Consider the following 12,586-nt stretch of genomic DNA (forward strand, 5'->3'; position numbering starts at 1 on the left):
ACTTTGGAAAACAGTCAGCTGATCCTCAAAATGTTAAGCATCGAGGTCCCACATGACCCAGCAACGCACCTGCTAGATATCTACCCAAGAGAAATGAAAACCTACGTGCACACAGAAACCCGTCCGGACATGATCGCAGCGACGTTATTCCTAACAAGCAAAAAGCGGGGCCAGCTCAAATGTCCGGACACACTGCAGAGCATCCACGTAACTGAAAACTGCTCAGAAAAAGAAGTGACGAAGCCCGGACACGCCCCAAAACATGGATGGACCTTGAAACTACGGTGCCGAGCGCAAGAAGCCAGTCACAGAAGACCACACGTTGTAGGACTCCATTGATACGAAACGTCCCAGCAGGTAAAGCTCCAGGGACAGAAGGCGCTTTAGTGGCTGCCTGAGGGGAGGATGGGGTGGGAGAGGGTGGGGGATGGGGGTGACAGCTGGCAGGTCAGGGTTTCTCCTGGGGGTGGACAAAACGTTCTAACATCACATCGTGGTGACAGCTGCACGCGCCCAGGGGGACACTAAAAAACACCGCCGAATTGTGGCTCAGTTCATCAAGTGCCCAACTTCCGCTCAGGTTGCAATCTCACAGCTCGTGAGTTTGAGCCCCACATCGGGCTCTGTGCTGACAGCTCTGAGCCCAGATCCTACTTCTGATTCTGTCTGTCTCTCTCTCTCAAAAATAAACATTAAAAAAATTTTTAAAAAGCACCCAATTATACACTTTAAGTGGATGCATTGTGTGGTACGTGAATTCTATCTCAGTAAAGCTGTATTTTTTTTTTTTTTTTTTTTTTTTACACAAAGAACACAGCATGCCTGCTGGCCGGTAAACAGATGCCCCTGCCAGGACCTCCAGGTCCCAAATTATCCATCCGTTTTTCTCCTCCGTCTTCTGTCCCCGAGCCACTGCGTCTTTGTTCTACACACATCACCCAGCCGCTGAGGGGAGGCCCCCCCTTTGCTGCTCACTGAAGGAAAAATTGTGGCAGCAAAGCTACCCCTCGCCAAGCACTGGCTGTGCGTCGGGGACCTGTGTCACCTCCTCCACCCCGAGGTTCCAACACCACTTCCCACGAGGACGCTGCCCTCTGGGGCCCGGGGAGGGGACGCACGGTCTGTTGGGGGCCAGGTGGCTAGAAGATCGTGGAGCCGTGCATCCGGCCCGTGCTGTCGCGGTGCCCCAACCCCCCCACCCCCAGCTCCGCGTGGGTGTGAGCGGGGAGAGCATTTACACCGGGGAAACCGGCCAAGGCCCCAGTCGGGCTTCCCCGGGGGAGCTGGCACCCCGCCGGAGCCCCAGATGCCGCGACCCCACCGCCCTGCAGACACCGCTGTCCTCTGTGGGGTTCCCGCGACCCGTCAGGCGCTGCAGGACCTTCCCCGACACTGGGGCCGCAGAGCAAAACCCGACACGGTCTCCGGGCTGACTCTTCGTCTCCCCGTCTCCCCGGGCTGGGGAGGCTGCCAATGCTGAGAACAAGTGTGTGTTTCATGCTTTGGGACTGTTCAGGCGCGTTTGCGGAGGCTGGATGAAGCCACCAAGCCAAGTTGGCATCCCCTCCGGGCTCCCACGTCCCCGAGGGCCAGACGTCCTGCAGGCCCTGGGAGCCGCGGGAGCCGAGGTGCCAGACTCGAGGCGGTGCCAGGGACCCCGGAGCCTGGGGACGCACGTGCCTCCTGCTTCCGCCGCCCAAGCCCCTCCCCCAGTGCCTTTACCACCAGAGCCAGCTTTGGGGGAAAGCACACGAGGGAATGTTTCTTTCCCTTGGGGACCGGCTGCAGAATTTGTGAGGCCTGATGCAAAATGAAACCGCGGGCCCCGGTTCCTAAAGTCTTAAGAGTTCCAAGGTGGCGACAGCGGAGCGTTAAGCCCCACTCAGGGCCCTTCTGAGCCAGGCCCTGGGTGACCTCACAGGCCATACACCCAGGAAGCTGGCCGGCTGCCTTTTCCCCCGAGACAGTGCTTCCCAGGCGGCCCCGGGCTGGGCACCCACATCAGGGGGCAGCTGAGGCCCCTCTCGCTCTCTTGGGGCAGCCACGAGGCCACGGCTCAGCCCCGTTCTGCTGGGTGACCCCTTTGCAAAACGGCGGGGCCGCTCAGCGTGGAGGCTGGCGTCGCTCTTTCTGCCGAAGCTGCCCTCAAGAGCACCTCTGCCCGGTGCAGACTGCGGGGGGCAGCCCGGCCCCAGGCCTCGTCACCCCCACCCCGGCAGGAGTCGGGCCCAGGCAGCCCGGCCAGGGCTCTGACCAGCCTCATCTGCCCACTTCTGGGGCCAGAGGGGCAGCGAGCAGACCCCAGACCCCAGACCTCCTGCTCGTCCTCTGGAGGGGCCCGTCTTGGGTCTGTGTGTCCTGAATCTACTCTGCGAGAGAGCCACCGACAGCAGCCCTAAGGAAGAGCTCGTCACTCACGCCTGTCACAGGAGCCTCAGAACAGATCCAGGGCAGGAGGGAAGGAGGCCCAGAGAGGGGCGGCCCCTGGCCTGCGGCCACACAGCCAGCCCCAGCCCCCACTGCCCGTCGCCAGGCCTCGGCACAGAGCGGGGCAGAGAGGAAGACATCACCGGCTTGCTCCTCAAAACTGAGTCAGCCGGAAACGGGGGGTGAACTGGATGCAGTCCACAGAGCCTCTGGCAAGACTCTCGGAGGGCCCCCGGGGGTCAGCCCTACCGGGAGCCCGACTTTCTCCTCCATGAGGGATGGGGGGTGGGGGGGACTCAGCCACTGACCACGTCGTGGTGGGGCGGGAAGTCGAACGTGTATTCGTCCCCCAGCAGCCGGCCGTAGGCGTGGTCCTCGTGCATCCGGTTCCCATACGCCCCGTAGTAGTCGTACCGCAGGACCTGGGAGGAGACACGCTCGTCACTGTGCCCCTTCCCCCCTCCTCCTGGTCCTTCCTTCCCTTCCCCCGCCCTACACTCGCACGCGCACGATCACGCACACGTTCACAAGGGCGCGCACGCGCACGCACACGGCTTGGCGGGCAGGGAGCCGGGTGGAGCAGATCTGGCCTCACCCGGCCGCCCTCGGGAGGGCTGTGCTGGGGGCACGGCCTGGGGGGCGGTGAAGGGGTTCAGGCAGCCCACAAACCCTTGCACAAATAACACCCTAACTGCCGTGGTGGCGGTGCGGCTGAGGGCCGGTGGGGAGGCTGGGCTGCATCTGTTGGGGCCCAGAAGGATGGAGAAAAAGTGGGGTGTGCTCGGGCTGGGGAGAGACGGGCGGGTCACCTGGGACCCCTGGGCCACCGTCAGGGCTTTCAACTCGAGGCTGAGGCAGCGGGATGAGACCCCGGAACCAGCTCTCTGAGGAAGAGGGTGACGGAGCTGGGGGCCGGACGGCACTGTCATGGCAGTCAGGACCGAGCCCTGCTCCGGGTGCCTCAAGCTTCTAGGCAGGGAGATCCTTTCTACAGGCGAGAAACTGAGGCAGAGAGATGAAAACTCGCCTGATGTCACAGGCCTGGCACAGGCCTTGCGGCACGTGGGCCCCAGAGGCTGGCTCCTTGACCGCCACTGGCCGTGGCCTGTCCTGCCCTCTGTCAGCGGCTCTGAGATGCCCACATGCCACTGGGCCCTTCCCCAGCCCTGCCCCTACTGAGGGAGCCAGTCAACTGTCCCTCCCCAGCACGGCCAGTCTTACCCAGCCTCTTTTCACAGGTGAGAGGGCACAGAGCCTGCCCATCTCCGGACCAAGGGAATGTTCCCGATCCCTGATCCAGGGTCCTCTCCTCGCCCAGGGGCCAGGGGCTTCCTGGGAGAGGCCAGCTGGGACACGGAGGGCTTTGCGGGGGGCTGTTCGAGCCCCACCCTGTCCTGGTGGCTCCAGCCTCTCAGCCTCCTGGGGCAGGCTGCTCCCCCTGGTGGTCTTAGAGAGCCCACTCTTGCCTAACGATGCCCTGGGACCCCGCCTTGGGCCGTGAGTTGCTATGGAGATGGGAGGTGGTTGCCCTGGAAGGAGACTGGTAAATTACAGCAGCAGAAGAGGGGTTTTAATTTGCATAAATCCGGATCAAATTCTGTCCCCGCCCGCTCAGGGGACCCCAGCCCACGAGTTTCACAAGCAGGCTGGTTGGGTTCTTCTCTGACAACCTGGGCCCGTGGGAGGCACTGGGGGAGTTGGGGAGCCCCCAGGAGGGCACCCAGAGGCCGGGAGGCTGTGAAATCCCAAGTTACAAACCAACACGGAATGCATAATTTTGTGCTAAATGCTTCTACTAACATAAAATAACAGTGGCATTTGCCAAAAATATATGAGCAAAATTATGGGAAGATGTGCTAATTTCTCCGGCGCGGCGGGGGAGTCTTGCGCGCGGCCCCCTCACTGTGGAACACCAGCTTTCCCGGGGGCCCCGGGCTTATCTGGGCCTTGGAAGGCCTGGCTGCTGTGGGCGGTGAGTGACGGCCCTGGGGACATCTGCAGAGGACGGGCCCCATGCTCACGGGCACATCTACAGGGGGCTCAGCCTTCCCTCCCACAAGGTGACTCACCCGCCCCGCGGGCCCCGCCTCGGGTGGTGTGGACGGGAGTGGGGGTGGGCTAGGCCCGGGTGGCCACTCACCGGAGCTGTGCCTTTCGGGGTGAACCATCCCGGCCGCTCCCAGCCCTGTCGCTCCTGGAAGACGCAGCCTTGGGCCAGTAGTTCCTGAGTAGGGGTGGGGAACCAGCACCCTTCAGGCCTGGCCAGACACCCCCCCGCCTCCCGCCATGCAGGGCAGTGAGTGACTGGATTCCCCCCAAGGGGATACACCCCAAGGAGCAGAGGGCAAAGAGGTCCTGAGGCTTGGAGCCAGGACCCAAGCCCAGGCTGCGACTCCTACCCCAGAGCCCCACCCCCAGCCCCAAATTCCTGCTTGAAGCCCCAACACCCCCAGTGTGACCGAATATGGAGGTGAGGCCTTCAAAGAGGCGATTAGGGAAGAATGAGGTCATGGGGTGGGGCCCTGATCCCAGGACAGGGGGACCCAGGGGACCCAGGGAGAAGGCAGGCTTCCAGACAGCTGGGGAGGGGGCCCCAGCTGGAGCCGCTCAGCGTCCAGACCTGGGAGCAAGGAATTTCTTATGGCTTCTCCCCCCCCCCCCCCCGCACCCCCGGTCTGTGCTATTGTTCCAGCGGGAGCAGGCTGACCCCGCACAAGACCCGGCGATCCCCCCCCGCAGGTGCACCCCTGAGAGAACAGGGAGGAAGCAGGTCTCTGCACACCCAAGTTCACAGCCACCAGCAGCTGGAAGCAACAGTGCCCACCGACCGATGAAAACAGATGAACACGCCTGGTGGACCCACACGGTGCAGTGAGACTGGGCCTTAAAACGCAACCAAGCTCCGACGGGTGCCACACCACAGGCCAGCCTCAAACACAACACGCGAGTGACCTTCTCTCGTGACCCTTCATGACCCACTTACATCAAGCGTCCAGAGGAGGAGAATCCCCGGACAGAAAACAGATCAGTGGCCTTTCTAGGCTGGGGAGAATGAGGGATCACTGCTTCGTGGGCACAGGGTTTCCTTTCGGGGTGATGAAAATGTTCTGGCACCAGAGAGTGGTGAGGGTCGCACAGGACCGTGAATGTACTTCATCTCCCCGAATCGTAGGCTTTAAGAACGGCTAAAATGGCAAGTTTTATGTGCTGTGTGCTTTAGCGCAATACGAAAACGTAACGGACTGAGTTCGTTTCCTGGGCCCAGTCTGCACGTGCACGCGTGTGGGGACCTGCCACACGGCAGCAAGTAATTCTCCGACCCCTGCAGAATGTCCCAGAAGCCAACTGAACTCTGACACTGTCTCCCCGAGGACGGCATCAGATTTCCCCAGGCTGGGGACTCAGTCCCACAAGGCTGCCCCCATCTCCTACTTGGGTCCCTCCAGGTTACCTAGACTGGTGACCGACCGGCTATAGAGCAGGCCCCCTCCTCGGGCTGGATGCATTTGCCTGAGCCGCTCACAAGACTCAGAGAAACGTTTTACCCACTGCATGGCTGGTGTTTCTAGAAGGTTATAGCTCAGGGACAGCCAGATGCAAGAGGAAAGTAGCCCCTGGTGTGGGGAAAGGGTGTGTGGCTTCCATGCCCCTCCAGGTGCCACTGTGCACACACCTCCCTGTGCTCACCAACCCGGAAGCTCTCTGAGCCCCTCCTTTTGGGTTTTTATGGAGGCTCCGTGATACGGGCACGGCTGATTGCCTCGGTGGCCGCTGGTGACTGAGGCCACCTCCGGCCTCTCCGTCTTTGTGGCCCTCGCCATTTAGGAAATTCCAAGGGTTGGGGGAACTCTGTGCCAGAAACGGACTGGACGAAGACTGAATTCCTATTTCTTATCCTAAGTCACAATATCACACGGACACAATTAAGTGACATCACGGCAGATTTCTTTGACTGTGAGTTTGGGTTGGGGAAAAACGATCATCTCCGCCCTCAAGTTTGGAAGGGCCCCGTGGCCACGGGCAGCCTTGTCGGACTGGCAGGAGGGCCCAGAGCCCCGGGCCGAGCAGCCTCGGAAGCTGGGTCTGGCAGAGGCAGGCAAGTGCGCAGGCGCCCGCGGCCCCCGACGGGCGGTATCCCGCTGCCTCCCGAGGACCCACCCACACCCTGAGTGGGCAGAGCAGTGGCCAAGAGGACACTGCCAACGGTGGCACCAAGAAATGTCCTCCTCGGACACCCCAGGGGGCAGCACAGGGGCAGTTCTCAACACAAGAAAATCCCCCGGCATGAGTGACGGGGTCCCGTGGATCGAGGAGGAGGTCACCTTCCCAGGGAGGGAAAACAGGGGCGTAGCCGCCTCTAATAAAACCGGCCGTGGCTGGGGGGCTGTCGCGAGCAGGGCTGACAGCGCGGACAAGAGGTGGGCGCTTCTGAGCCCATCTCCTTCCAGCGCAAGTCAGGCAGCCCCCGTGTTTGTCGGGGAAGCTCTGGGGCTGTCGGGACGGGGTGACCCGGGATGGCAGAGGGGAGCCGGGGGTCACCGTGGCCCGAGATCCCAGCTGGCCCACTAAGCTCAGCTGAGGGGCAGGGCAATGGACGCCGGGTCCCTCTGGGGTCCAGGTGCTGGAGTCCCAGACGAAGGAGGTTCCTTTATTCAGCCTCAGAGCTGCCTGCTCCATGAGCCTGCCTGTCTCCATTCAACAAACACCCCTGAATACGTATTAAAAGTCAGGCTCCGTGCTCAGTGCTCAGAACCGGAGAGACTAGGGCAGAGCTGCTGTTCCCGGGGCCCTAGATGAGGACAGCTTGCAGCACAAGATGGGGGTGGGAGAGGGGACACGGAGGTGGGTTGGGAGCACGAGGAAGGGGACCGTCAGGGGCTTGGGAGAGTGCCAAGGCTGGGCTCCGGGGGGGAGGGCACCTGACAGTGGGTTTCGTCATACGAGTAGGAGCTTGCCGGGGAGGAAAGGCATCCTAAGCAGGCCCCACGCGCAGGACGCATGTCTCTGGGGCTATGCTGCTGTCAGTGCCCGTCCCCGATGGGCGAGCGCACACACCGGCCAGTGCCCCCGCCCCCCACGACCGCCGTCGGCAGTTAGGGAAGGTGCCGGGGTGTGCGCTCCGAGCACGCTCCGTTGGTGAGAGCTGGGAATGGCCGAGCCACCGCGTCACCTCACCCGGCCCAGAGCACGCCTTTCCGTCGCCCCAGTGCCCCGGACTCCCCGAGAGTGGCCGCTCGTCGGGGTGTCGTACCTCGTGCAGGGGGTCTGTCCTCATGTTGCGCCCCGCCAGGGGCTCGTCGTGGGGGAACACAACAGAGTAGTTCTTGGCGTAGGACTCGTGGCTGCGCTCGCGGATCCAGTGGCGGTGGTCGGTGAGCAGGTGATGGAAGCGCCTGTGGCGGGCGGAGGGGCCGGTCACTGCCTCGGGGGCTGTGAGGGAAGGGCCGGCCAAGGACCCGGGGCCAAACCGGACCCTCATCCCTCCACCAGAGTCCTCCCTGGGGCATGGGTTCGGGAGGGGGACCGGGCTCTAGTCTCCCGCCCCGGAGCCTTGGGCAGCTAGGCCTCCTCACTGCGACACCGCCACCCCCCCCCCCCCCAGATCACATGGCTTCTCCTCCAGCCAGCAGCTTGAGACACCCAACGGCTTGTCCTCCGACCGCCCCGGCTGCCCGAGCCGACCGCGTAGCTGCTGGCCCACCTGGATCACGGGCCCCCGGCCCCTCCCACACACAAACCCACCTCTCAGACCCCCAGACCAGCCTCCCCATCCATCCCTTCCCTCACTGTCCACCCGCTGGCATCTCACGCGCCCTCCCGGCCCTCCTCCCCATCCACGTTCCATCCTCCGTGACACCTGTCGGAGCCTCACCGGGGCTAATTGACTCTCAGTTTGCACACAGTTCTAGCAAGCACGATGTTCTGGTGGGGGCAGGGGGCGGGGCTACGGATGTGAGTTTATCGTTATGGATATTATCGCGAGTCGCTGCGATCGTCCAAGGGGCCCCTTCCTGCTGTCGGCCCAGGGGTGAGTGCTGTGTGCGAGAACCTGTCTCAATCTTCAGCGCGGCCTCACGCCGCCCCCTGGTTTGACTCATTTGCACACGAGGGGCGATCCAGCCTGCACTGAGCCAGGAGCTTCTGGGACGAGCTGCAGGGCAGGGGAGGGAGCCACGGAGCCAGGCCAAGGGGCCTAGGGAGTTCCTGAAGGAGAAGCGTGCTGGGGTGCGGGGTTTGGAAGTGCCTGGCCGGCTTTGGAGGGGCTGAGGCGGGCAGGAAGCGGGCTAGGAGGCTGATGGCCACTCTGGTCAGATTCAGACCCAGTCACCAGGAGCTGGCATGGTTCTCCCAGGACCGGACTGGTGACCTTCCTCGCTGCTTTGAGAGTCCTGGCTGGGGGTGGGGAGCGGGAAGTGGGAAGAGGGAGTCCTGGATTTCCTTCCTCATGCCCCCAGGACAAAAGAGGAAGCTGGATCTGGGGCGGGGCCGGGTGATCCCTGCAGGCACAGACACGGGCCCCTCCGGCAGGTTCCCCGTGGCCCAGGACTGCCGCCTCGGCTCACGTCTGTGCACACGTGTGCATGGCAGGGGCGTGGGCTCGAGCTCAGCCAGAGCACGACCAGGGATCGGCAGGGGAATGGGCCCCTCCCTGTGGCCACGCAGGCTGGCTTCAGCACTCCTCCTGTGAGCAGGGGGCCCAAGCCGGGGCTAGGGTCCGGCCACCCTCAGCGCTCAGACGATGACGCCTCCTCCCGGTTACTCGGACCCAAGGGCTTTCACTAACAGTCCCGGCCTACACCCCAGACCCTGCCCGTGCCAGGCACCGGGACGCGTACAAGCGAGTCCCAGATGCGCTCCACCGAGAGGTGAGTCATCACCCCCATTTCACAGATGGGGAAACCCTCTGCCTGAGCCACAAGGGTGAGTGGGCTAGTTCACTGCCCCCCCTCTACCCCCCCCAGGCGCCAGCTCATAGGGGCTCCCCGCCGCCCCTCTCCCCCCACCATACCATCTGGCTCCCAGCCTGTGACGCCCAGGCCCAGCCTCCCCGCCACGAACCAGCCCACAAAACACTCCTGCCAGGCAAGGCAGCTGACGACGGGAGGCCCAGACCCGTTCCTAACCGGGCAGGGGTTTCACAGGCAGCCTCGGGGCTTCCTGCTGAATCCAGGACCGTGCACCCCCTCCCCGCCAGGCCTCCCCCAGCCCAGGAGGGGGGCAGGCATGCCAGCCCCGTTCTGCAGCCGTGGACGCTGCGGCACCGGGAGGCCGCCCGCCGAGGCCTGGGGTGAGCCCTGACGCGGCGGTCTGTTCCTGTGCCGGAGCCCTCGCCCCCGAGGGAGGCGAGGTGCTGCGTCCCTGCCTGCTCTGGCGCCCACACTGGGCGACTTCAGACAAGCGGCCGCCCGCATCGGTGCCTCTTCTCGCCGTTTGTAGCAGGAGGGGCTTGGACCGGCCCATCCCCGAGGCCCCTTGAAGCTATCATTTCTGGAACATTCCTCTCTTGGGAGCGCGTGGGCGCAGCCCCAGACGGGCTCGGAGGCAGCCACAGAGCAGAGCTGTGCCAGGCGCCGTGGAGGGGGTGGCCGTGGGGGAATCTCAGTGTCTGTCTGTCTGCCTCTGTGAGGTCCAGACATCCCCCCCACTTCCCCAGCGGGTCTAATGTCTTCATCAGGCCAGGAGGGGTGAGGTTAGCAGAGGAGCAGGGGGCATGTTGAGCGGAACCAGCACCCCAGCACCCCCCCCGCCCACCCCGGGCAGCTGGGGTCTCCTGGGGTCTCCCCAGGGAGGCTGTCTGTCAGGAGCAGTAACGGAACGGGCTGCCTGCCCACAGGGGCGCCCCTCCAAGCCGTCGCCTCGACTGCCCCCTGCACGACACCCCGGCCCCACCAACACCCACCCTCCGGACCCTGCCTGGGAGTGAGTGCCTTCGCCCCGCCTGCAGAGGGTGATGGAGACCAGGACCCCCTCCCCCTGCTCTGACGACAGCGCCCCCCCCCCCCCCCCCCCGGCTCAGGCTTGTCTAGCGCTTCCTTGCAGACGTGACACATAGAGTTGTGCCTACACAGACGCCCTGGCTGCCCCCGACATTAGCAGCACGCGCGTCATTACCCGGGGCTACGGTGAGGAGAGCGCTGGGCACCGGGTCTGATGTATTCCCGCCACCTTGGACGTGAATGTTCAGCTGGCCTCTGGGCTCGGGGCCGTCTGACTCCCAGCTGCTGCGCACGCACTGATCATAACCACCCAACTCAGCCTCACTCCCTGGGCAACGTGTGGGGTCCCTCCTGCTCCCCAGGCCTCAGTCTCCCCATCTGCCAAATGGGATGAGGCGATCCCGCTGCTGATCCTGGAGCCATCCGGCGGGTCGAGGAGGACACTGGGACAAGAAATCCCGGAAACTGTCAAGGGCCGTGAATCTGCCAAACCCCGGGAACCTGCAGAACCGCCCCTGCTGGCAGCCTTCTCCCCCTTCTTCCCTTACTGGTGCCTCTTCCAAGAAGCCCTCTGGATTTCAGAGAAGGCTCCTTTCTAAATAGCCCTCGCTATATACCCGGCTCTACCTAATCCCAGGGCACCGCTAAGCAGCCGCCCCGCCCACGGTCTCTGGTGCACACTCGCCTGATGTCATAGCTGTACATGTCCTTCTCTGGGCGCCCGTGGACGATCCAGTGGGCCAGCTCCTGCCCACAGCCGCCACCCAGCATCATTCCTAGAAGGAGTAGGGCCAGAGGTCTGCCATCCGCCCCGGAGCCCCCACCCCAATATCATGCCCCTTCCGTGTCCACAGCCAGCATCACCCCCCGAACCCTGGAGGGGTGGTGTACTGCTGCTAACAGGACCACACCCCTCCCTGCGGCCCTCCTCTGTCCTCACCCCTGCCAGGGGCCGCTGTGCTCCTGAGCCCCCCACACTCTGTCCGGGGAACCTTTCTTTTTTCTTTGCCTGGGGGAGCTTTAAGATCAGGGTGGTGGGTGTCAAGGAGGGGCCTCTCACACGCACCTGCACTGTTGAAACCGCAGCCCAGGAAGAACCCTCGGAGTTCAGGTGCCTCCCCCATCAGGGGCTTGTGGTCAGGTGTGAAGGACTCTGAAAGGGAGGGGGGCCTGAAGCTCTCCCCGGGCCATATGCACCCGGGGTGGGGTCTCCCGAGAGGGCAGTGATTGGAGCGGGGTCTGCCGCTGCCCCTTCACCCAGACTTTCCCCATCCTCACCACTCCGCTCAATGCCACTTCCTCCAGGGGGCCTCCCTGACTGCTCCTGCCACGCTCCCGAGCTCCTCAGCATTTACTGTCAGAACCACCCTGCTGGGACCGGGTTCTGCTCCTGCTGAGGAGGGGCCTTTCCCTCAAGCCCCCATCACAGGGCACCACCTTCCTGCCGCATCACTGCTGGTCATTCTCACCCACTGGACCACGAGTGCATGAGGGCAGGGACGGGGCTCCACTCAGTACTGTGTCCCAAGGCCTAGCATGGGGCCCAGCAAACAGCAGGTGTTCGATAAACGTCCCCGAATGAAGGGCTGACCCCAAGTTCTCCGGGAGAGGGACGGGGGTTTCTGCTCTGTCGGCCGAAGGTGTGTCACAGGCGGAACCCAGAGCACGGAGGGCAAGGGACCCTCGGGGAATCATTATAAAGGGCTGAGCTTTGTAGCCACAATCCTGGGCTTGAACCCTGCTTTACCCTTTCGTAGCCCTGTGACCCTGGCCGAGTCACTTCACCTCTCTGAGCCTCAGTGTCCTCATCTGTCAAACGGGGACCATGGCACTGACTTCACAGGGCTGTGAGTTAGTCCATCTAACAAATACTTGCCGCCCCAAGGAATGTGCCCAGGGCTCGGCTCCGACCATCACTGCTCCCACCCCTCAGGCAGCTGACAAGAGGGGACGGTAAATACGCAAATAAGCAAAACAGAGAATGTCTGGGAAGAAATGACGGCGGGAGGAGGGGCGGTGTGAGTGACCCTTCTGGTAGGCACCATGGTCACTAACTATGGAACAGATGCGGAAACTGGATCACCCTGCCAGTGAAGCAGGGAGCCAGAAGCCGGCTCAGGGCTGCCTGACCCCCAGCCCGAGTTCTCAACCTCTGCGCGGGTCTGTCCCGCGCAGGATGGGGACGGACACGACCCCGTGTGAGGAAGGTCGGGAGCTTCCCG

The 12,586-nt window shown here is 63.4% G+C and overlaps 1 protein-coding gene across 5 annotated transcripts in view; it reads right to left on the minus strand.

Annotated features, from left to right (window-relative positions):
• SARDH (sarcosine dehydrogenase) overlaps positions 1 to 12,586 on the minus strand; it is a 63,282-nt gene that overhangs the window by 31,901 nt on the left and 18,795 nt on the right. For 4 of the 5 annotated variants that reach the window (XM_086684414.1, XM_086684413.1, XM_086684412.1 and 1 more), the window contains 5 exons: positions 11,431 to 11,517; positions 11,050 to 11,140; positions 7,679 to 7,820; positions 4,568 to 4,651; positions 2,736 to 2,849 (listed from right to left, as the gene is read on the minus strand). In XM_086684414.1, coding sequence (XP_086540540.1) covers positions 2,736 to 2,849; positions 4,568 to 4,651; positions 7,679 to 7,820; positions 11,050 to 11,140; positions 11,431 to 11,517 — 518 coding nt within the window. The remainder of the gene's footprint in view (positions 1 to 2,735; positions 2,850 to 4,567; positions 4,652 to 7,678; positions 7,821 to 11,049; positions 11,141 to 11,430; positions 11,518 to 12,586) is intronic. The other variant, XM_086684416.1, reaches the window with a different exon arrangement.

The sequence above is a fragment of the Puma concolor genome, chromosome D4 (genome assembly GCF_028749965.1).
Source record: "Puma concolor isolate L17-30 chromosome D4, mPumCon1.1.hap2, whole genome shotgun sequence".
NCBI classification, from domain to species: domain Eukaryota; kingdom Metazoa; phylum Chordata; class Mammalia; order Carnivora; family Felidae; genus Puma; species Puma concolor.